Source organism: Convolutriloba macropyga, chromosome 14, assembly GCF_964194025.1.
Source record: "Convolutriloba macropyga chromosome 14, txConMacr16.3, whole genome shotgun sequence".
NCBI lineage: Eukaryota > Metazoa > Xenacoelomorpha > Acoela > Convolutidae > Convolutriloba > Convolutriloba macropyga.
The window spans coordinates 33,290,378-33,315,558 of NC_134481.1; the positions used below are offsets into that span (position 1 = coordinate 33,290,378).

The 25,181-nt window shown below is 34.9% G+C and overlaps 1 protein-coding gene across 3 annotated transcripts in view; it reads right to left on the reverse strand.

The window, feature by feature from the left end:
- The window catches only part of LOC142353338 (uncharacterized), a 147,398-nt gene that overhangs the window by 80,431 nt on the left and 41,786 nt on the right, over positions 1 to 25,181 (reverse strand). For all 3 annotated transcript variants that reach the window (XM_075405571.1, XM_075405572.1, XM_075405573.1), the window contains 7 exons: positions 22,649 to 22,865; positions 22,387 to 22,503; positions 21,482 to 21,617; positions 15,566 to 15,711; positions 13,057 to 13,272; positions 11,997 to 12,210; positions 7,757 to 7,926 (listed from right to left, as the gene is read on the reverse strand). In XM_075405571.1, the coding sequence (XP_075261686.1) occupies positions 7,757 to 7,926; positions 11,997 to 12,210; positions 13,057 to 13,272; positions 15,566 to 15,711; positions 21,482 to 21,617; positions 22,387 to 22,503; positions 22,649 to 22,865 (1,216 nt within the window). The remainder of the gene's footprint in view (positions 1 to 7,756; positions 7,927 to 11,996; positions 12,211 to 13,056; positions 13,273 to 15,565; positions 15,712 to 21,481; positions 21,618 to 22,386; positions 22,504 to 22,648; positions 22,866 to 25,181) is intronic.

The window sequence follows — 25,181 nt, forward strand, 5'->3', positions numbered from 1 at the left end:
GTTTTTGGCTTAATTGTACACCAAATGAAGAAGAGATAAAACACTTTCAAAAAGTCACTTATTGCGCAAAAAATTGGTTTATCCATTCAAAAAGTTGCTTTAAACTCAGACCACTATACAAATGACAATAACTCCTTAAAAAGACAATGATAACTACAATTAAGGAGTGTAAGGGACAAAACAAACAACAAAATCAAACTGAAACAACAAGCATGGCTTAAGACTAAAACTGAATGTCTATCCATTTTTTTGGGAAAAGCTTAAAGAAAAAGTCAAAATATCACAAAAAAAGTAAACTAAACCAAATGACTTGATTTTCGTCAGAGAAGATATGTGACCTGATTTTTTTAGAATAATTAAAAGTATGCAGAAAACTAAAGCGAAAACTCCGAAAATACGTTTGCATTTTTTGAAAACAATTAAATTCAAAGACTTGAAAGCAATTAGCTATCAACTGAAATCAGTCAATAGCTTAATTCATACGTTCGAAAATACCTTCATAATTTCACCGCAAAATCATTGAGACAAAATCGATATCCAGAATGTCATACGACTACAAAAATATTAAAAATACCGTCAAAAATTAAAAAGTTATTTCAATATTGCGTGGGAACAGTGTCGGAGCCTATAAGGTAACAATGTATTCACTAAAAAAGTTTTAAATATAATTAATTGCATTTTACTTTAGTGCAATTAATGTGATGTGCGACTTTTCATTTATCTGCAATTAATGTGACCATCCGACAAGACAGCAAAATAGAACCTCAAAAACTGGAAAAGGTCTGAAAATAAATAAAATTTTTATGAAAACTCGTACCAAACCTAGAAAATCATTTAAAAAACAGAAGAAAAAACTAAATTCAATTAAAAAAGAACGCCATCTCTCTGCTCAATGAGACTCAGCTAAAAGTTTTCAGAATTAAGATTGAAAAAGGCAAATCTAAAAAAAACATTTTTTGAAAATCAGGTTTTGAAAAACGTGAACCAAGAACGCAAGCTTTCAACTACAGTAAAAAAGTTGAATAGGTTAACCCAATTTTGACAAGGAATCCCCTTGTTTAAGTCTTTAGTGAGACTAACCCAGAGCATTACACATTAACACTAAATATAAATTAGAACTCAAAATTTCACGAACAATTTTCCGCAAAGGCTGTTGAAGCAAAAAAAAACTATATAGTTTTCGCTCAAATTATTATGTACATTTACTGGCCTACTGTTGATTCTAAACAAGAAATTGAGGTTTTTTGAAAAAAAACTTTGGTCTCTAACCAAAATAAAATACAGAGAATTGAAAAGTATTTCAAAAAAAATAGTCAGCTCCCCATTATAATGAGAACAAATTTTGATCTAATAACTACCACAAACAGTCCAAAACTAGTATTGCTCTTGCTGCTTCTTCCCTATATCATAAAAGTGCCAGAGGTTACCGAAATAGCTAACTTGATCAAAAAGCCATTATAACAGAAAATAAATGATGAATTTTTGATACTTATCAAGTTCCCAAGTTTTCATAGCTCCCAAGATACTGAATCAGAAATTTGATTTATTAGAGTTGTCGTAAGAATACAAATAGAACATCAAACGCTCGCAAGTTTTGAGAAATCATTTAAAATTTACGTTAAGAATTTGACGGAGAGATAAAAACCGCAAGCTTCACTCATAAAATACAATACTGTTTCAATAGAACTTCTCGGAACATAAAACTATCTCGTATTAAATGATACTTTTTATGAAAAAAAAATTTCTTGTTGATGTGATGAAAAGCGCTAAAAGTTTTTCATAATGTACAGACCAACAAAGAATGCTTTTTGATCGGAAAACTCAACGATGTGACCAAAATTAGCCTTGCTATCACTGCGCAGCTGTGCCAAAACGCAATTTTTCAGAAACAATGCGTAAAAAAACAAAACGCGCTAACCAAAATATTAGTTTATTAAAAAATGAACCTTTTAAAATAAATATCAACTTAAATTAGCGAAAGTCGTCAAAAAAAGTTATTTCCGGAGAAAATACCGAAGAACCGGAGGTACAATTTGACCATATATGAGTGACGAAGGATTATGTCAGCAGTTTTTATGTCTGCACCATCGAACTGGACAGATTTAGCCAAACAGATATATTTGATGACATAATTTATGAATAAAAAGAAAAAGAAAGCTGATTTTTAAAAAAAACATGCCAAAATTTTGCTTCAAACAATTCACCAACTTTCTCCTATTCTTCTATCTTCAAACGTCAAAACAATGAGGCTATCGTTAACAATTTTGTCTTATTTTGCAAAAATTGGTCAAAACTTAGGCAAAAATTAAGAAAAATATGAGCAGAATAACGGAAGTTAGGCTAACGTTCACAAATATATAAATTAGTCGGAGAAAGCAAATTTCAAAAAAAACTTTAAATTCAAAATTCTACGCTTGACAAGCTTTCTAATGATACCACTCACAATCCTGTACGATGAATATATGGATAGGCGAAAATTGATTGAACAAAAAAAATTGTTCGAGAGGCCAAACTGCTGCAGAATACTCACAAGCATTGATATCAAATCAGCCAACTCAATCAAAGATGACAAGTCGACAAGTCTAATCGGAGGGAACTTCTGAATTTTAGCAAGCTGTGAAGATACAATGTGACGAGGCTGGCCGAAATTTCGTTGCAATGTGTTCCAAGCCTGATCGTAAATTGTTCCAGAGTAACCCATTCCAATGACAGCTCGTCTGCCTTTTCCATAAAGCAGTGTCTTCAAATGGCTCATTTTTTTGTCTCAACTAATACTACTGCTCTGTATAGTAGAAAATAACATTCCATTCCATGCAGGCCAAACCAATGGATTACCGTCAAATTCACGGAGGAGTTTTAGTTTTGGTATACGTCTGTGACTGTTGCTGGTTGATGATGCTGAACAGAAATTACCACTGCAGTCCCTTGGATACATGGATGCATTTGTATATAAGATTCGATAGGGGAAAATTGTCTATCTCCTCCTGCCAAAGGAATACTTCCATCAAAAAAATTTGGAGCTAATCCTCAATATGCCTCATCTGTTCCTCGTGCTCTCTTTGCTTTCTTTCAAACTCAATCTTAAGTTTCTTGGACTCAACGTCTGCCTTCTTTTTGTTTCTCGCATTCTTTTCTTCTCCTCTTTTGCAAGTTTGTCTTCAATTGAGCGACTGCTAGATTCACTCACTTGACTTGCTTTTTGAGACGGACTGTCGTTTTTCTCTTTCTCTGAGCCACTGCTCTCAAGGTTTACGCCATTATCCTGAGGACTACTGTCCTCTAGAACGGCCGTATTTGGGGCATCTTCTGCCATTGTCGTGAAAGTAGATACTGTAACTTTGCCAAAGGAAATTATTCTACTGTTTGATGCTGCGCGCTCCTTGCGATCGAAAGGATTCAGAAGTTAGCCTTTGTGATCCATTAGGCGACTTCTGTAGTCAAGGCATTTCTCTGTTACTTCCGAGCAAACCCTCCCACCATACTTAGCTTCTGCTCTATCAAACATGTTGACTAATTAGCCTTCCTCTTCGAAGTATACGTCTATTTCAAATATAGGTCGACAAAGACGATAGTCTCCTTTTAATAACCGTATCAGTTGTTCACTTTTTCTTCTGAGTTGATCATTCTTCTGATTCAGTTTAACATTGTCCAAAGATCACTAGGACGCCTTACGGCCATTGCTGAAAGAATTAGGGAAGGTTTGAGTAGAGGAGACTGGTCTCTGAGACAAAGAAGGCAGGGACTTTACCGTAACTTTGTGAGTATTTTTCACACTTCTTAAACATTTTGTCAGTAAATCTCATCAGGAATTTCATCTGTTTAAATAAAAAAGAATAAAGTAGACACCAATTATCCACACCACATCAATTAAAATAACATGAAGTTGAAATTTTAATTATCACAATATGGCGTGATAATTGCAAGTTCATCAAAATTTACATAAAGGTTTCTGGCTTAATATCTGGCATTTAAATGACATTTAAAACAGGAAACACCCAATAAATTCTTCAAATATTAAATAAAATTGTTTCATAACTCAAATGGAAAGAGAGATTTAGCCCCTATATCAAGAGCTGGCAAAAACATAACACTGCTCATGACATTTAAATTGTATGATTGTACAATAGAAGAGGAAATCAAACAATTAAAGGAAAAAAATTAGGTTAAAAATTCAAGAATGGACAAAATATGCCCTTTGGGCCATTGTTGAAAAAAACAGACCTTGAGAGCAGCACCAATTGATAGCATATTGGCCGGCTATGGTTCCAACGCTCCCTTTTTGTGTCCTAACTTCAAGTCCCTAGGAGCTAGAGCACATTAAAAATACGGCAATTTTTCAAGGTCAGCCGATTATTGTTAACAAAAACTGTGAGCTTGAGCTAAAAAATTTCGCAAATGAAAGGACTGTGCTGGAGAATAACAATACAGATTATACATTTACACCATGGACCTTGAAAGTTATTCAAAAAGGTTAAATGTGAATGTTTCCATCGATTTAGTGAATTTTTTTTTTCAATTTTTCTGATAAAATATGCAACATTGATGTTACTTGACCCGTTTCCATGGTGGTTCTTAGATGATAATTGCAGGTAGATGGCATAGCTATATACTCATTATAGAACAATCTAATAACTTGATATGAAAATTGAAAATTTTGAGTTTTGATTGCAACAGAAATATTATGAGACTCAGGCCCGGGAATACATTTGAGTTTCTCATCTTTGCGCAGTTTTAGTTTTAACCCTTCCCCCCAACATGTTTCAAGCCTTTATAAAGAATTGGAAACCCACTTTTCATACAACGTTTCCTGTATCAAGTGTTTTTTTTTCTGTGTAGAAATAGCTTAGTTGAAGGGTCTGTTAAAAATTAAACTTTTTGTCATTGAAATGATTTAGTTGAAAGCCTTCAACCTACTAAAAAAACCGAAATCTTCCTAAATCTCACAATTAAACATTTCAATTGATGTGCATAATATCTAAATGAAAAACTGAAAAAAAGGTATAGTTTTTTATGGAAAATTTCAAAAAAACTCGGATTGCCAAGTTTTAGTTTTCTTTCAACCTGCAATTTTATAAGCTATCAAATATTCTTTCCGACAGGTATCAGATACAATTAAGATATTCAATACCCTCTTTAGATTTTTATAAAGTGTGCTTGTATTGAGCGTGAAATTTTTTTTTTTTAATCTTCAAAAATGTAAATTTAAAGTTATAACCACAACAAGAACGTTTGGTTAAATATTTACATTTTCAAAATCGCCTCGTAAATATATGAATAGTTTGGTCTTTATACTTCAGTAGAAAAATTTCCTAAAGCCTCTTACTTGTCTATCTATTGGAACACGTTCATGCAGTTTGACCATTTCGCTGCTTAGTTTTTCCTTAAATTTGTTTTTAGTTTTCTCTTTTCGGATTTCAATTGGCAAATTATTCCATTTCCTAGAAAAATTTCTGATCAGTGACCTGTCACTCCATTTGGATTGGCACTTATTCTTTGGAAAAAACTGGACAGTTCTGCAGTTTTTGGTCAAATCGTACTTTTCAAGAATCCTGAAAGAGGAGTTTTTGGTTTCTCGACTACTCTGTTTATATTGTGAGAGGAGGTCAAAAAATTTAAGAAGACAAACTTTTTTAATGAAAAGCTCTGCTGGTAAAATTTTGTCTTTCAGTAATAGATCTCTTGCACTGTCAAACTTTTTGCGCAGGTGGCAAACCTTTATTCCCCAATTTATTTGTTTATTAACTCTTTGAAGTGACATAACCGACAACGATTGAAAAAAAATTGCACTGAAATTGATATGGGACAAAACAAGTGATTTAAAAAGAACGATTCTTGCTTTTAGTGGTAGAAAATGTCTTACTAAGTAAATTGACCTAATAGCATTTGCCCTTTTTGTTAATGTTTTGTTCAGCTGAATGTCAAAATTTAGATTGTTATCAATCATTATACCTAGATAACGACAACTTGTTTTTGGCTCTATGAAAATTCCATTATAATGAAATTGTTCAATTTTTGATTCACCATTTTTTGAAAAAACCACAATTTCTGTTTTATCTCTGTTTAAAGTTAGCATATTTTGCCTCATATAACTGTCAGTACTTTCAAATACACTGTTAATTTCGCATAAGAGATTTTCATCGGATTTGGAATGACAAATAATGCATGTGTCATCTGCAAACTGTAAAACGTTCTCTCTTTTTTTCATTTTTTCTGGGAAGTCGTTGATATATATTAAAAAAATTAAAGGTCCGAGAACTGTTCCTTGAGGTACTCCGTGATTTATTGTCACCCAGTTCGAATATTCTATGCTGTTCTTTACGCATTGTTTTCTGTTAGACAAAAACGATTCTAGCATTGCATATGATTCCGTACTAAATCCATATTTAGTGATTTTTTCGAGAAAAATTTTGTGAGATATTGAGTTAAAAGCTTTGGCTAAATCCAAGAATATACTAACAACGGTTTCGTTTTCTTCTAACAAACTATTCACTGATTCTGTCAACGATATTACTGTGTCATTCGAAGATTTTCTTTTCAGAAACCCAAACTGATTTTTATTGATTATTTCATACTTTTCAACATGTTCTAACATTTGTTGGAGCAAAAGTCTTTCAAAAATCTTCGCAAGAGTCGGTGTAACTGAAATTGGTCTGTAGTTTCCTGCTTCCAGTGGATCCCCTTTTTTGTAAATTGGAGTTACATATGCTTTTTTAAGTATGTCAGGAAAAATGTTTTTTGAAATACATTCGTTTATTGCAAACTGTAGATGTGTTCCAATAGACATTTTGCTACACTTGAAGGACCATGTAGTGAGTAATCCAGGACCCGCTGCTTTGTTTTGTGGTAATTGATCAATTGCAGTAAACAGTTCTTTTCTCGTTATATGTCTGAAGGAAAACTCAGTTTTGTCGAAAGCAAAGTCCGGTAGCTCAATCTTTTCTGTCTCGCCTTCGTAATAGAGAACTTTATAATAGAGAACTTCGAAACATTGAAGAATCATATTTCTTCGATGAATTAGATACTTAAAACATAATTAATTTAGAAAGATGCTGCAGTTTTTGAGGAACGTCAAAAACTTTCTTTGAAATCACTTTCTATCTCTCCACCATAGGAATCAATCTGCCTCGAAGTTTTTAGCCTCCAAACCAATTTTTCATTTCAGAAGGTTGAAATAATAAAGAAAAATTGGAGATTTCTCCCTTGACAAATAAAAACTATAAAGACTGTGATCAGACCTTCCAGACCGAATTGACATCTGATCAGACCGAACCCAGACCATGGTCCAGACAATAAAGACTGTGATCAGACCTTCCAGACCAAATTGACATCTGATCAGACCGAACCCAGACCATGGTCCAGACTATAAAGACTATGATCAGACCGTCCAGACCGAATTGACCTCTGATCAGACCGAAATCAAACCATGGTCCAGACTATTGTGCGCTCGAACCGCTTTCCAGACCCTGTAATTTCGGTCTGGGAACACAGGGGTGTGCGCTCGATTGGGTCTGATCATAGCTCAATTTGGGTCTGGACCAAAACCTGGGAAGCGAAAGAAAATTCTCACTAACTCTTACTTTGCAAACGATTTCCTCAATAATGCATGAAACTTTATGGAACATTTCTAGGAAACAATAGCAATTTTTGGATACTTAAGAACAATCAAACATTTTGGAAAAGTGTGTCTCCTCTATACACCTGATATCTTTGGTACTTGACATGGTTTCTAAGAAGTTCAACGCTGGACGTTTCAAACCTGAGCTTTCTCTTCTAAATCGCCGTTTTTAGAATCCAGAGCATGCTTGAGCCTCTCCACCTCCATCTTGGTCTGGTTCACTTCCAGAAGAGCATTTTCCAGTTCTACTTTGATGCTTAGTCTCTTGGAGCTAGGGCCCTCAGGAGAGGAGCCGCGAGCTGCATCTTGGCCTATGACAAACAATATTTTAAAAATAAATGCGTAATATAAGAACTTAAAATGATTAGCTTTTAAACCCCAGTCCTGAAGAAGCGAACAAAAATGACGCAAGAAATCGTCGGTATTCTTGGCATGTTTGGCTTCAAACGTAGGAAATACCCAGTAATTTTGGTTTGAAACGTAAGAAATCGTCGAGTCACACTAAAAATTGAATTGTTTTAATTCTAATGAAGCCAAACATTTTGATAGCGTTCTTTCTATGGGAGTTTCAGACGTACTTAGGCAAACTTTTGAAGCAGTATTTTTTTTAACTTTCTTGATCTCGTTGACAAAAATAGTTGAACATGCGAATTTCTTGGTCGTTTTTGAATTTGAAATTATAATATACTTGTTGAACATTGATGAGAATTCGTTTGATTATGACACTTACGCAGTTTTGATGTCTTCTTGTGGTATGACATGGAACATCCTCAAAAATTTATACGTTTGAAATGAAATATAGCGATTGTTTGTTACGTTTCACATCATATACAGATAATATTTATATTTGAAAAACCAACATAACGACCACACCAAAAAAATTCCATCGTTTTGCCTAACTAAACTTGAGCATTCCGACGATTTTCAGTATAAAAACGACAATTGACCAAATAGGTTATCATTGGCTCAGTTATTAAAGATACAGAATGAGCAGAAAATCCATTTACTTTTGAAAAGTTGAAAGAGTACAGATATTGTTCTAAGAAAAAAAAGTAGGATACTGAGAACTTTATAAGATGTACAGTCACCAGCTAGAAATTGACTAAATATTTAAAAAATTAAGACTCAGGCTGTTCGTTATCATATTAGGAAAAATATGATTTGTGGGGCCTAGTTCCTTGTTTGTTAAGTGACACTTTTGATTTGAAAAATAGTCGAGCAACAATATGCCTCCCTTAAATAAGACGGCTCGAGTATATACTATCTAAATTTGTATTTGGGTAGCAGTAATTAGCCAAAGGCCTAATGACAAAGGGCCTAATGAAAAAGGCCTACTGATTAGACAAAGGGCCTAATTTTCATTAAAAATTGAATCAACAGAATCACGTTGGACTGGACTGAAATTTTTTGGAAAATGCGCCTAACTTGTACAAAAATTTGATCGAAGGAGAAAAAATTTTGTAAGGGACGAGCTAAACTGTAGCTGAAAGAAATGAGCTGTAAACATTTTATGTTTTTCCTACAATAACAGGTTTGTGACGCTGCTTTTTAGAATCCAAAAATGTAGATAGTATTGGCGCTATGTTTTTTCTTAAGATGTTTTCACATATTTTTCTATGTTTTTGATCTTTTGAAACGGGATATACAGGTAAAATTCGGCAGGCATTAAGTTGCAACACAGGACCTTAGCTGACTTTAGTAGCTTGCTTAATGTGCTGAAACTGCTGTAAATCCTGAAAGGTTCTTAAGGTGAAAAGGTCAGTTTTAGCTGATCTTCACCACTGAATGCTGAATACAGCAAATTTTTTTGTCAATTTTTTTGGTTTTTGGTTAAATTGGTTAGTTTATATTGCAGTCATAAGTTTTGGGCTATGTTTTTTTTATGCTATTGTTTTGTTTTCTTTCTGTTGTTCAAGTCAACTTAAGCACCAGAGTCGAAGTTTTGATCACAAAAATGATTTTGACGATCTAGATGTGTTTAATTTCTTGTGGAACTGTAATTAACTTTGACAATATTTTTTGCTATATTTTTTGAATTATTAAAAATTCAAAATTACTTTAGTTTTAAATTACTTTTAGTGACCAATGAAACAGTTTTCAGGTTTAGATTTATGTTAATGGATGCATTTTATTGTTCCAGATAAAGCTTTGACCCTATTTTTCTGTTTTTAAGTTTTTGTTGTTTTTCGAAATTTTAGTTCAATTTCATTTTTTTAGTTAAAGGGGATAAGCCAGCTTTGTTGAAGCTTAAGACTATTGCAATGAATAGATGTTGGCTTTACAGAAGCTAATTTCAAAATTTGTCTCTAAGATTTCAACACCTTTAGTTTTGAATTTTGTTTCTGTTATTGAATCGGTTCCCGCCCTCTCTTTGGCTTGTATATAAACCTATTATCCCAGTGAAAATTGACCATTATGCACTAGCTTTTGTTTTTCTGTCGGTTTCCGGAAGCATTTTCAACAACACAAAGGGTCTTAAGACAATTAGACTAATAGTTTTAATATTTTTTTTTTAAATTTGCTTCCACAAAAAAATCTCTGCATGGTTTTTGCTTCTGCTTTTCATTTGTGTCTAGAAAGATATCTGTGAGATACCAACTTGTGTTCTGATTTACCCATTTGTATTCCAGTTTCTGTTACTTAAACAACCAGAATATATACAAAAACTAATTTTGTTTTGATAATTGTTATTTATTTCTTCTATTAATAAATTAAGGAGTTCTTCAGCCCTGAATGCAGCAATTTTCCTTTTTTTTGTTCATTTTCTTTAAATTTTGGTTAATTTGGCTAGTTTATATTGCAGTTAAACTTTTTTGGCTATTTGTTTCAATGCTACAATTTTTGTTTTATTTTTGCTGTTTATGCCAAATTTGGCACCACAGTCGAAGATTTTTTCGCTAATTTTTTCATGTTTTTTGATTTTTCATCATTCGGATTTTTCCATTTTTATAAAGCAAATATCTTGTTGTGAGAAATGACCAATTGGTTAATGGAGAGCTGTTTCTCACAAAAATGATTCTGACGATTAGGATATTTTTAATTTTTTTTAAACCTGAGATAAATTTGATTATATATATATATATATATATATATATATATATAAATTTGATTAAATTTGATTATATATTTTGATTATATATTTTGCTATTTTCTTTTAAAACTCTGAAACTTGTTATATTGAAATTACTTTTACTGATAAATGAAACAGTTTTCAGGCTGAAATTTTGCGTTAATGGATGCCTTTTATTGACACAGATAAAATTTTAAGAATAAAAAATTTCCAAGGTTTTTACTCAATTTTGCCGTTTTCTAAGTTTTTTTTTGTTTTTCAAACTTTTTCGCTCAATTTTTTTTCAATTGAAGGGACTAAGGAACATTTTCATAAGCTCAAAACAATATATTGAAAAGATTTCAGAAGTTAATTTCAAAGTTTGTCTCATTTTGGTTGGCTTTAATTTTGAATTATGTTTCTAGTATTGAATCAGTTTCCGCCTTCTTTTTGGCTCGTATATAACCCTAATACCCCCGTGAAAAATGACTATGAAGCTGCAGCCTATCTTCGTGCCGGTTTCTGGAATCATTTTTAACAAAACAAAAAGTCTTAGGATAATTACGCTATTAATATTAGGAATTTTTTGAATCTTGCTTCTACAAAAAAAGTCGTTGCTTTGTTTTGGTTTTTTTAATCTGATTTTATTCTAATTGGTGTTTCCAATTTCTTTATAATCAGTTGTAGGTCTAGTTTTTTTTGTTAACTCAAAAACAAGAAGGTTTTTGCTTCTGCTTGTTGTTTGTGTCTTGAACAATATCTAAGAAATGCCAAGTTGTGTTCTGCTTTACCAATTTATGCTCCAATTTCCGTTACCTAAACAACCAGAATATCTACAAAAACAGTTCTGTTTTGATAATTGTGTTATTCATTTCTTCTATTAGTCAACTGAGGAGTTTTCAAAGTTAAAATTTAATTCCTTGGCTTGTATTTCAACATTTTTCCTGATGTGTCTTTTAAAGATCTGGTCACAAATTTTCACGGTTTTTAAAGTCTAATTGAAGTGATGATTTTGGTCATTTTTGGTGTGAATTTTTTTCGCTCTCTTTTTAAACAAAATTTTTAAACTGTATTTGAACAAAAATTCGCTTTCTCGGAAGTGATTTTTTTTTGTTCACAGGCGGCATTTTGACCGTGATTTTAATTGTTTTGGTTTTTTATCTGATGTTATTCTAATTAGTTTTTCCAATTTCTTTATAATCAGTTGTAGGTCTAGTTTTTTTTGTTAACTCAATAAAAATCCTTTGAATTATGTCAGGACTTGTCCTGTAGTGTTTTGATGGCATTGAGAGGCATTGTAGAATACATAGTATAAGTGTTTGACAGAATAACCTTCAGGCGCAGTGTTTGAGTCGGAGTCCTCGGAGTGCACATGCTCAATGACTGACGAGGAGTTGTTGTTATTGTTGTTGCTCCTGTGGAAACTGAGGTCAATCTTCAGATTAGCAATCTCACTGTACGACTCCTTCAACTGCCACTCTGTGTCCTGTAGTTTGTTGTATAGTTCTTCCACCTCTTTAGTGTATGCTCCACACTGATTCTCAAGCTGAATAAAAAATGATGGACGATTAAGTTAGAGAAGGTGGGTCTTTCCTATTATAGCCCCCCCTCCCCCTCCCCTTTATGAGTGACTATAAAAGAGTGGCGGAAAAATATAATCTAATCAGCTGCAGCCTAAATTAAGTTATGCATCTGTTGTAATTCCAGCAAGAGTTGGGTAAAAAAATGGCACATGGTTGTCACAGCCCTCCCGAAGTTTTTCAATCACTCGGCTTTGCCTCTGAGTTTGATAACTTCTCGATGAGGATAACAACCGTATCGTAATATTCATTAGCCATGCCTGAGCATCCAAGCCTTGCTGAAGAACTTTTTCAGGTCAATAAAAAGAAATGTTTTATCTTATAGCATTAATGGAAGTGCTTCGTCAGAACATACAACTTTGTCAGAAATTCGTCACTTATTACACGATCTCAAAAAAGTTCCAGAATAATCGGTAAGCATTATATACACAAATTTATCATGTAAATCAACTGGTCTTAAGCTCTGGAATTTGGGCATATTTTATAACTCATTCTTATATTTTTTCTCAAGGCTGCTTTTCCCTAACCAAGTATACGTTGAACAAGTAGAGCTTCTTGTCAAGCTTATACTCTAAAAATTGGCAATTAACTTGATTATAAAATGCCTGTAAAATTAGCCAAAATGTGCAAGTAAACTGTTCTCTAATGCAAATTTAAGTGATATATTGCCCGTAACGTAAAGTTGAAACCCTAGCGAACATCTCAAAGGTCAAGGTTCAAATTTGAAACATGCAGATATCGCTATATTAAAGCCCATATACATGCCTACAGTTGTCTATTAACCGTCTAACATGAAGTTATTATATATAAACCTGGAAGAGTTGGTTTTTGAGTACATCATTAGTCTCAGTCAATCCTTGTCTCTCCTTGTCAGCTACATCCAGTCTTGTCCCGATCAATTCCAACTCCCTCTTCCTCCCCTCACTTTCCTGTTCCCACTGTCTCTTCTGGTTGGAAAAGCTCTCGTCCAACATCGAGTACTCGCCCTGAAGACCACGTAGTTGGCTGCACACGTTCTGGCTCTCGTCCTGTCAAAAGTTACATGCTTCACTATTGAGATGGTATTATGATTCACAACATTACTGGTTAATACAGACCCTTAATTTAGTTCAAGTTCGCCGTTATTTTAGGCCTGTGGACTTCACTCACGGAAACTTCAAATACATTTAAACTAATCCGTCAGTATTTTTCGCATAACGCTTTTAGAGCGGTTTTTTGGGAAACACTGACGATACTAATTTCATGGAATTCACAAAGCATGAAAAAGCGATTCTAATTTTCGTTCTAATTCTAAAGTTCTTAATTGAAGGCAATTTTGTGTGGAATACACTTACATGATTAACCAGTGATTAAATGCTCAAGTATATCTCCCATAATTGAGGTTAATTTACATAATCAAGGATGATTAATTCTTTTTTCGGCAAAATTAGTTTAAGAGCTTTATTGAGATAAACCCAAATATAGCACTTTTTGGATCCGGAGCGAATTTTGGTTACCTAAGATTTGATTTAATTTACGCTGCTTGGGAAAAATAATTAGGTAAATCGCGGATTTTAATTACGCAAACCGTGATATCTAATTACTCAAATTGTGAATTAAAATTACATTTGGCTGTGAAATACACTTACAATAATCCATCAGTCTATTCCACAAAACGATTTTCTGGGAAACATTGACTTCATCACCACAAAATATTCCAATCCAGGCCGATTTTGTGAACGTAAATGTATTTCACAGAACGAATGTGTTAAGATTGTGTGTGGAATCCACTTGCACAAACCGGTCAATCTTTCCCAATTTGGAGGTCTGTACTGACCAGTAAAGAGAAAATTTCGACAACGTCAGATAAGAATAGTTATGTCACTATGATTGATCAACTTTCATTAAAAATTCCCTGGAGCAACAAAAAACACAACATATTATTTGATGTGTTTACAATAAGCTATTCGAAAGTCACCGAAAAATTTTTGACACTTTGCAAACACGAGTTGAAATCTGGCAGCTTAGCTTTCCATTCAAATAGTTGCAAATGTTCATGTTTTTTTCCAATTGAGTGTTAGAAAACGATTTTAATGATTTGGTGCGTTTATTTTTTCCAATAAATTTTTGGGACGCGTTTTAAAAGATTACCTTCCTCCAATTTTGGGTAAGGCAGTGTTTTTACTTGAAGCGCTAACGACATTAGTACTAATCCAAATGCTCAGAGTAGACAGAAATACGGAAAACAATAAACTCCAGAGGAAACTCAATCACAAAGTGTAACGATCAATTATTAGTTAATACGATAATTCTATTCAACGCAAAAAAGGTTAAAATATTTAAACATGATTTTCAGTCACATTTTCTATTCAAGAAAAAGGTTTCAATGTTTCTTAAAACAGTATAAACAAATACCAGATTTTACTACTTACAGTCTCAAGAACCACTAGTTAGCATTCCACCAAAGAAACAATCGACAATCCACATAACCTTTGGAAATCTTTTACCGACATTAACTTTATTTTCAGAAAATAACCGGAAGCAACATCTTACACTTAATTGACAACTAGCTTAAAAATGTTTACAGTCTCCAGAGAAACGCCTTCAAAAACAAACAGTGATATTGAAAAGAAGTAGATCCAATACGAAAGAGACTAGACACACACGGAAAAACGAAGATAAAATATTTCTTTTAGATGGCCAATATTGCGAACTTGCACGACTGAAACACGACTAATATCTGAGAATTTTTTTACAAGTTTCACCCATTCCTTCAATTCCGCCTCTCAATTTTCTGATTATAGATATCAACCACAGAAATCAACCACAGGTAGCAACCACAAGATTTTGCGTAGACATAATTAACTGTGATAGAATCGTTAACATAAAACTTGAAAAATATAATTTCAGGCATTAAAAAACAAAAAAAAATGTTTTTCAAATCAGTAGTGTCAAGAAAAGACAATATAAATCAATGATAATCCGAAAAAATGTTCTTCGGGAAAAAAATTCCGTACTCTAAATTATATACCACCAAAAATATATGAACCAAAAATATCATACCACGAAAAATTGACAAAAAAGCTGAAAACAAGTAATTGTTTCTGCAAAAACCAAAAACTGGTGGAGAATTACAAATCTAGTTTAACGTCAGTTGACATGAAGGGTATTCATTCTTTAACGGGCTATAGATGTTAAAAAGTCCAATTGTAGTCGAGATAAGAGTAGTCTGCTGGTTTTTAAGGCTATTTTTCAGGTGATTTTAAGAATGCTTTACCAACAGTTTCGTTCTGATGCCGTGTAACTTTGCCATGTATTATTTATTAATTATATTGTTCTAACCTCCAGTTCGTGTATGCGAGCAATGAGTGCATTGACAGTCTCTCCATTGGACACTTCTAACTCCTCTGGCACTCTGTTGTCTGCCTTCAGAGCATCCATGATGGCCAACAACCTCGTCTTCTCATCCTGGATGAACTGGATCTGACCTGGAGATTAAAAAAAACCTGTCTGTAAATTTACGCGTTCCCCATTGAAATTTATGCGTCACCATTCAAGCGTGAGTCACTCTGAGAATGAACGTGATCTTTTTAAAAAAATTATAACAAATGCTTTTGACAGTTTTGACTAATTTTCTTGCCTAATTTTTAGCAATCAGGTTTGTCAAATAATCAGATTTAGGCTGATGGCAAATTTTCTCATTTTTTTTGGTCGGCTGAATCTCTTCATGGCCAATACTCTTAGCGCCAACATAGATTGACTAACATAAAAAATTCACGATGCTTTTTTAAACAATCATTTCCCTGGTTGTGTCGAGTAAAAAATCTCTATCCCTATCTTAGTTTTAGTTTTTTATAATTTGAAATAGCCTGCAGTACAGATAAGTTGGTACTATTACAGGCCGGTTATAGAGGCAAAATCACAACGTGCGGAAATCTTGCGTACCGGTCGGCAGGTAAGAAAATTTTTGGCCTGATATTCCAATACGGCTAATTGTCATAGCATTGTTTTTTCATTCCATTTATGTGAACGCAATATGCTCGTGTATGTAATGTCATTTCTGTTACCTGACAGTAAATTGCTCACTTAAATTTTGTTCGCTAGCATCGAGTACGTAAAACTGTGCCAATGTAAAACTATGCCGACGTTTAAGAGCGCCGAGACGGGAAAAATTTTGAAATGTTCTGAAACTGTAAAGAGTGATTACTTATTAGTTCAATGCTAGCCAAAATAGTTTCCAAACGTGTTAGAAGGTTGAGAGAGAAGAACCTAATGTAAACTGTACATACGAAAAGCTTGAAATAGCTTGACAAGAAGCTCTACTTGTTCAACGTATACTTTGCTAGAGAAATGAAGCCTTGAGGAACAACAAAGAAGGTGAGAACGGGTTATAGGAAATGCACAAAAATGAGATATTAAAACCATAGTTGGTGTAAATAGGTAGCACACTACACTTGCAAGTAAAAGATGCTGGATCAAATCCAGTACTGGTCCATTTTCACAGTACTTGCACCCACTTAGACCCCTAACAAAACGCAACTTGAAGGCAAGCTGATCGCTTGTTCGATTTGTATCAAGTTCCACGGACCAGTAAGACATGATCACAGTCAACAGTTATCATCGTTTGTGTACAATTCTTCTCGCCGCAGTTTTATTGTCCTGACAAATGATAAAACCCAAGATCTCACCACTTCACTGCGATTGGTTCAGAGTTTTTGAACTCACTTTATCTAAACTGATGTGACTGGCGTAGAAATTGATGGGAAGAAAAAAACTGTTAAATTTTCAGCACTCTTATAATTGGCACCTGTTAGCAGGATTACGAACACTGTAGCGCAACAACCCCGATGAGGCGGGATGAGTTTTGGCACGTTAGAGGTTGAAGCTGTTAAAGCTCAACAGATATTTGAGAGAATAAGAATTAATTATAGGAGATTCAAAAGAGAAGAAAATTGTGAAGATTTTAGCAGAAATCAGCGGTATATATAGTCTAAAAGATAAATATAACATTTAGAGTGTACATTTGTTAAAAGGTTAACGTATCAAAAATCAGGCGATTTTGGGGCGTATGAATGGGCATCATTTCATTATTACATACAAAATTTACTTCACTTGAGATGGTTCATAAAGTTGCATTTCCTATTCAATATTAGTAGATGAATATCAATATTTGACAAACATACAGATTTCAACTGATTTACATTCATTTTCTAAATTTTGAGCTGCAGTTGTCGTTATAAATCTGGTAAGTTTGTTTTCTTTCTGAGTTTATCAACATAAGTTAAGCTTCTAAGCTCTAAGATATTTTCTAAGTTCTTTTTTGTGCTCCAATACCCTCACTCAGATTGTTGCCGCTAGGTAAGAATCTGGACTCGCCCAATAATTGTTCTCGATGTTGTTCTACTTTCTGCTGTGGCAAAGATTTTGTCAGAAGAACTGCTGCCATTTCATCTCTTGGCGTGTAGATCAATTTGATTGAGTTGTCATCAACTCGTTCTTGGACGAAATAATATTTCGTGTCGATGTGTTTGGATCGTTTGTGAAGCACCGGGTTAGTTGCAAGCTTTATGCAACTCTGGTTGTCCTCTCTAATGGTTGTGGGCTCAAACTGTTCGCAACCCAGTTCTCTAAAAAGACCAGGCAAGAAGATGGCTTCTTGCACCGCGGCAGCTAAACCCTGGTATTCTGCTTCGTAAGATGAGAGTGACACTGTCGGTTGCTTCTTGACTTGCCAACTGACAGATCCCCTACTGTCTCCCAGCTTGAAATAGTATCCTGTGGTCGATTTGAACGCTCTCTGTTTCAGTTAACTCAACCTCTGAACTTAGCTCACTTGAGGTGCTTGTATCCTGAAGTTCTTCTCTTACTTCTTCTAAGTCTAGATATAGAAAGCTGTCTTCTATATCTTCGGTTTCATTATGAAAACCTGGTAGATTGTTTTCATTGAACTTAACGTTTCTAGAAGTGAAAATTTGCCTAGTTCTTATGTTTTGCAACAAATAAGCTGTTGTGTTATCAGAGTAACCAATGAACAGGCACTTTGTTGCTTTTGGATCAAACTTTGATTTCTTACTGGCATCACGATTTTTTGAATAGGCTACACAACCAAATACTTTTAGATGGTCGCTTCTCGGTTTTCTGCCAAAAAAATTTTCAAAGGCTGATTTTGTATTTTTGTCTTTGACAACTAAATTTCTAACATAACATGCTGTATCTACTGCTCGAACCCAATAGTTTATTTGGCAATTTTGAATCTATTAGAAGGCATCTTGCAGCCTCTACCACTGGTCTATTAAAACGTTGTGCAACACCATTTTGCTCAGGTGTTTCAGGAACTGTGAACTCACAAGCTATTTCCTTGCTAATGCTAAATTTTTTAAAGGCTTTGTTTTTGTATTCTGTTCCATTATCAGCTCTAAAAATTTTTGGTCGGCCATATTGTGCAACATATTCTTTGAAAGTTTGCAATGCCTGCATTTTGTATTTCATAAATTTTACTACTGCGTAGCCACTGAATTCGTCTATGAAACTAATTGCATATCTGTTGCCACCTATACTTGATGGACTAACTGGTCCAATAACGTCAGAGTAAACTTTTTCTAGTTTTTGAGTTGCTTTGTTATCGCTCACCTTTGTAACAGGCTTTTTCGAAATTTTTCCTAGAGCTCAAGTTTCGCAAAAATCTGAAGCTTGGGAAGCTTCGTCTGTTGTATTTGCTACATCTCTAAAGTTCAAATGTCCAAGTTTTTTGTGCCAAAGTTTTGCTTGACACGTGCCCCCACTTAAGTTTGAAAAGTAGTGCTTTTTTTCTTTTCTGTATGGTAAGAAGAACAATTTGCCTCTTCTTATCAGTCTGAAGCTTTCTTTGCTTCTGAGTTTTAGAACTGACTTAGCTTTTGTGTGAAATAATTCGTGTTGCTTTTGAACTAAACTTGAAACCGAAATTAAGTTTGTTTTGTACTCTGGTACATGCATAATTTTTTCAAAAGTCAACTTATGTAGCACACCTTTAGTGTCTCGTGCTTCCACATCTACATCTCCTATTCCTTCAACTTTTGTTTTCCCTCCATCTGGATTGTTAACTGTGGTTTCTAGTTTTTGGTAATTTTTAAACCAAGTTTTTTTATCATCATGTGATCAGTACTGCCTGAAGCTACTACTAAATCAGTTTTTGAAACTTCAAATGAGCTGTCAGCGCTTAAACTAGACGCTAAGCCTTTATGAGGACTTTTTTGTTGATGTTTACATGCACTTGCTAGGTGGCCTTTAGCCTTGCATTTACAACATACAGCGTTGTCTTTTTTGTAACAACTAGCTGCTAAATGTCCAAGTTTGTTACATACAAAGCACAATCTAGGGCCTTTGGAACTACTAGGCTAAGAAAAAGTCTTCCTAGGATGTGATTTGAATGAAGAATGTATACCAATTTGATGAGAAGCATTCATTGCTGACATGGCAACGTGCTGATCCTCCTCGACTTCATCTCTCTGTCTGCGGCTCTCCTCAGTTAGTGAGACGCTTCCTCAGTTCCACAAAGATCTCTGCAGGATTGGTGCTCTCCTGCACCACAAAATGCTCGTATCGTTGTGGAAGTCCGTTCAATACCATTGCATTAAACAGCGTCTCAGAAAGCTCCTCACCAGCATGATGCAAGCGGGTGACCAGTTCTTGCGCTCTGATGAAGTACTGGTGTATGGCTTCGTCCTCGCGAAGTTGTAGTCTGGCCAACTGCCTCATCAGACTGATGACTGTGGTTGTCTCGTCGCTTCTGAAGCGTTGCTGGAGAAGTTTCCACGCTTTCTGGCCATCTCCGAGACCCTTGCTGTTCACACAGTCATGTCGGATGAGCATGAGGCTGCTGGCATCTAGGCGTCATTGCCAGGTAGCACCAAATCTGACTTTTGCGGCTCTCATCTTCCTGTACAGCTGTAGCTCTAGCTTGAGTCTGTGCCTCGTGTTCTCGCGTTTGCGCATTATTGGCATCTTCCCTCAGTGGTGCTGGCCTGTCAGGTAGCTTAACTGTGTCTGTGAGCGTTTCGAAGAGCCCCTTGGTTTGTGCAAAGGCAGAGAAACGAGTGCTCCATGTTGGGTAGTCCTCAGTCAATCCGCTAAACGTCATCCACTTCAAACTATTGTTTGATGCTTCCATTATAAAGTTTAAACTTCAACTTTTCTATTATCATTTCTGATTCAGCTTTTATTTTCCAGGGAAATCTCAAACCTTAGATCTTAAAACTCTTGTCAATCTAGAAGAGCTAAAACTGCCAACACTGACACTACAATCTCAACCAAAACTCTATTAGCTTTTCAACGGTCTGATGGCTGGGCCCATAACCTGTTAGCAAGATTACGAACACTGTAGCGCAACAACCCCGATGAGGCGGGACGAGTTTTGGCACGTTAGAGGTTGAAGCTGTTAAAGCTCAACAGATATTTGAGGGAATAAGAATTATTTATAGGAGATTCAAAAGAGAAGAAAATTGTGAAGATTTTAGCAAAAATCAGCGGTATATATATTCTAAAAGATAAATATAACTTTTACAGTGTACATTTGTTAAAACGTTAACGTATCAAAAATCAGGCGATTTCGGGGCGGCGTATGAGTGGGCGTCATTTCATTATTACATACAAAATTTACTTCACTTGAGATGGTTCACAAAGTTGCATTTCCTATTCAATATTAGTAGATAAATATCAATATTTGACAAACATACAGATCTCAACTGATCTACATTCATTTTCTAAATTTTGAGCTGCAGTTGTCGTTTTAAATCTGGTAAGTTTGTTTTCTTTCTGAGTTTATCAACATAAGTTAAGTTTCTAAGCTCTAAGATATTTTCTAAGTTCTTTTCTGTGCTCCAATAGCACCGTTTTAAGTAAATTTGTACGTCACCTACAACAGCCCCTTTTGCGACGGGTCATTGATAATACGATCATGATTTTAACAATCATAGAACGTCATTTATGAATTTAATGGCGACTTAATAAACATAAAAAGCCGGTCAAAAAATTTGACAATGGCTGATACACAGTCGCAAAAGGTAAACTTTCATATGGAATCTTACTTGCTTTAAAAACAGATACAGTACCTGATCAAACAAAACAAGAACATATAGGGCATTTTAAGTGGCTTTGACGAACCATATATGGACGGTTCTGTTTTTAGTAAGGTACCATATGTAGACCGTTCTGCGGTTAATAAGGTACCATATAAGGTGCGTTTTATGGTGAGTAACTTTGATCATGAGGGAATACAACCTTCTAAATGGTCAATGTGGTCTTCAGCTTCCCGGAGGTGTTCTGTGATCTCATCCTCCCTCTGTCTAGATGTCTCAAGATCCTTCTCTAACTTCGCAACTTGTGCCTCCAACTCGCTATCTCGTCTCGAACGTCTCTGAAAAGAACAAAGCTCGAACGTCTCAGACGGAAGCAAGTTTGTACAGATCGTCCCAGACGGAAAGTCCCTATGCTCTTTCGTGAGTTTCCAGATTTTTCCAGACTTTCTACCGCCAGCCATTAAGTAATCATGAAAAATAAACTATCACTTTTAGTTTGTTTTAAAAACCGATTGCATCGATGTTTATGCCCATCTGCTTTGACAGATAATAAAAAAAATTGGACTCAGCTATTGTGCGCTCACTAAAATTATAACTGAAAATAGTCAAAAACTCCCGCACGGTAAAAAAACTCCCGCACAGTAACTATTTGCGTACATAAGTTCACGGGGTTTTTCAAAATGTAGGACAACTATTTATTTCCACAATTGAGTCTCAATTGGTTAACAGTCCAAGTTCTAACTCTTCCTTGTCCGACCTTAAAAGCATTAACTATTTTTTTGACAATTAGGAGAAAACGGATCCACTTAAAAAATGTGCTCATTTTTTTAACAAGTTTCATTTTTCTCGAAAATTATTTTCTTGTTTTTGAAAAATTATGGTTTTTGTCAAAGATTAACCCATGTGATAGCAAGTTCTGCTCAAATAATTTTCATTCTGTAATTTTAATGAGAGATTTAGATGAAGATTTCGTCATGTAAAGATGTTAATCGCGCAAGAAGAATAGAACGCTGTTGAAAAAAGAATATAAAAGAAGAAAAGAACGCAAATTCTACCCAGATCTAACAAGATTGATCTGTGCTCCTAGACAGGAGTTGCAAAACTAACCCGAGAGCGTGGTCTAGAGAGAAGCTTTTCGTCTAAATCAGGGTGCAGTAAGTCCTCCTGGCTACTGATCTGAATTTGGCTGTTGTTCTGCTGTTGCTGATGTTGTAGATTCTGGACCTATAAAAGTAGCATTCATCTTTAATTTGGAGTCCATAATTGGTCATTGTTTTATAGACGATTCTAGCTCTTTTGAGCATTGATCGATATGTTGGTGATCATAATCCAATTTATAATAAAATTTATAATCCAATTTTGATACTACCTCCTGCTGAAGACGAAGGTTTTCCTCTTGCAGTCGAGTTTTCCCTTCTTGCGACTCAACAAAGCGACGTCTGAGAGCTTCAAAGGCGTCATCACCTGACAGTCTCTCCAGCATCTTATTATCTTGTGGGTTATCAGCAGATGAAGGGTTTTTGTGCACTTCAGTCATCAAAGTGTCCCTTTCAGCTTCCACCTCTGCCAGTTCTTTTTGAGCTCGCCTGTAGAAACTTAATCTAAATTACTGTTATCTGGATTTTTACCCTGAGATTTTCCGGAAACATACCCGAGTCAAGAAATTTTAAATCAAAACATTCCGCTCGGCCCCCTCGTTTCCTGGCGTTTTCCTAGTCTCGACCTCGCCCTATGAAAAGACCATGCTCGCCCAAAAAAGAGTATGCATAGATTTTGACGGACCCAAAAGAGCTCTGAAAAAGCTTTTGCTAGACTTTATTAATCACATGGACTTTTGCCTGACCCAAATGTTGACACTCTGCACATTTTGCTCGACCCAAACGTAGTCATTCTGGACATTGGCTCGACCAAAAACAATAAGCTGGAGTTTTATTCGACCAGAATCGGGCGCTGGACTTTTCCTAGACCCAAATTATAGAGGAGTAAAAATTGCGTCGAGCAAAAGTAAAATCATATGTCAAGAAAAATCTTTGCATGGGTTATTTTTAACGAAAGTAGTGAGTTATAAAAATTGGGTCCAGCTATGTATTGTCAAATCATGGGTCGAACAAAATTTCTTTTCATGAGTCTATATTTTGCCTTCAAAATTTCACGTGCAAATTTATTGTTCACTACTGCTTATAAGGTTGTCAGCATGCCTGCTCAGTCATCTTTTGCTATTTTGAAGAACTATATTAATCTATCGAAAACATGCTTTGTTTATAAAATGATGATTGATGGTTTTGGAAAAAAAAACAACCTAATGAGGCCAAATTTTCAACATGGCTAACGGGGAAAAGATTGTTAAAAATCAACTACGTCACTTCATTCAATCAGCTAATGTTGCAAAACAGTCCAGCTGAAATAATTGCTGTACTTTCAAAATTGCAAAAAATCATACAGCATTTGGCAGTTTCTCAGCTGTGTTTAAGTTGGATTGTAGTGGTACAATGCTGTTTAGTTTTGCTCCATTTTTGCCTCCACATCGTCAGACACATGAAGAGACTATCCTGGACCATAAATTCCAACGAAAAGACTTTTGCTTGACCCATTAAATGATTTTTGCTGGAGCTTAACTAAGAAGCTCGACTGTGCAGGTTTGACAATGTTGCCGCCCTCTAGACAGTTTGGGTTTTTTCGTAAGTCTAGGTTTGGACTAGGGTTACCACAATTTCGTCTTTTCGCTGATCTTTTTGAGCGGGTAAGAGCATAAAGATCAACTTGGCTAGAATTTGCTGCAATTACTAGACATGATTTTATCCAGGATGATTTCGTTAAAATTTTTGCCAGAAATGCGCTGACAACCGCTGAAAAAAATCATTTTTAGCAGATAAACCTTACATAATTATCTGCGTAATCTGCTGAATTTTAAGCTTCTTTCTTACATAATTTGAGCACTTCTCAGCACATTAATTGGATATTTATGTAAGATTGAAAAATGCATCTTTTGGCGGATGTCAGCAAAATTCTTAAATGATTTTCAGAAATTTCGGCATACTTCTTAGGCACTTCCAACGCTTTCCTTATAAAATTTTGATTTTTTTGAACTTTTTGTGCTTCTGAACATACAGAAGCAGCACCGGAGCAATACTAAACAGCATTGAATTAGAGCAGTCCGACTTAAAATCAGTTCGAAATCTGCCAAGAGAGTTTAGAATGTTGTTAATTCTTAAGATAAAGCAGTTATCACAGCTGAAGTGTTTATCGAAAACAATTGATTGCATGAAACCGGGTAGCTTTGGTATAGTTGTCTTCCTGCCATTAGGTACGATAAAACTGTAACTTTTTCAGTTGTTCTGTTTTTCAAAGATATGGATTATCATTTGAATTTAAATTTGATTGATTAATAATGGCCTTAGAGAAATGCAAAAGATGAAGGACCGTACATGTTGAATTTGTTATAAGCAATAGTGAGCAACAAAACTGCGGAAATTTATGTGACAAAGGTGCCAAATCCGCTGAATTTGAAATTTTCACAAGTGTTTAAAATCTGTAAGAAAGGTGCTGAAAAACTGCTGAAGTTTGGCAAGAGAAGTGTTGAAATTATGTAAGAAAGGCACTGAATCCGCTTAATTTAAAATTTTCACAAATGCTGAAAATTTGTATGAAAGGTGCTGAATCAAATTCTGATTTTATGTAAGATATGTGCTGAAATGCGCTGAATTTTTTATTTCAGCGGATTCAGCACTTAATTGTCAATTTTCAGCGCAATCACCACAAATGTTGTATAATTTTTGCACATTCAGCGGATTTCTTACAAAAGTATCTGCTTTCAGCTGCAAACCCCTCGACCCGGGATTTTAGATATAATTTTGATCCATTTCATGTATATGCATGTGAGTGCAATTTGTCTATAATCAGTC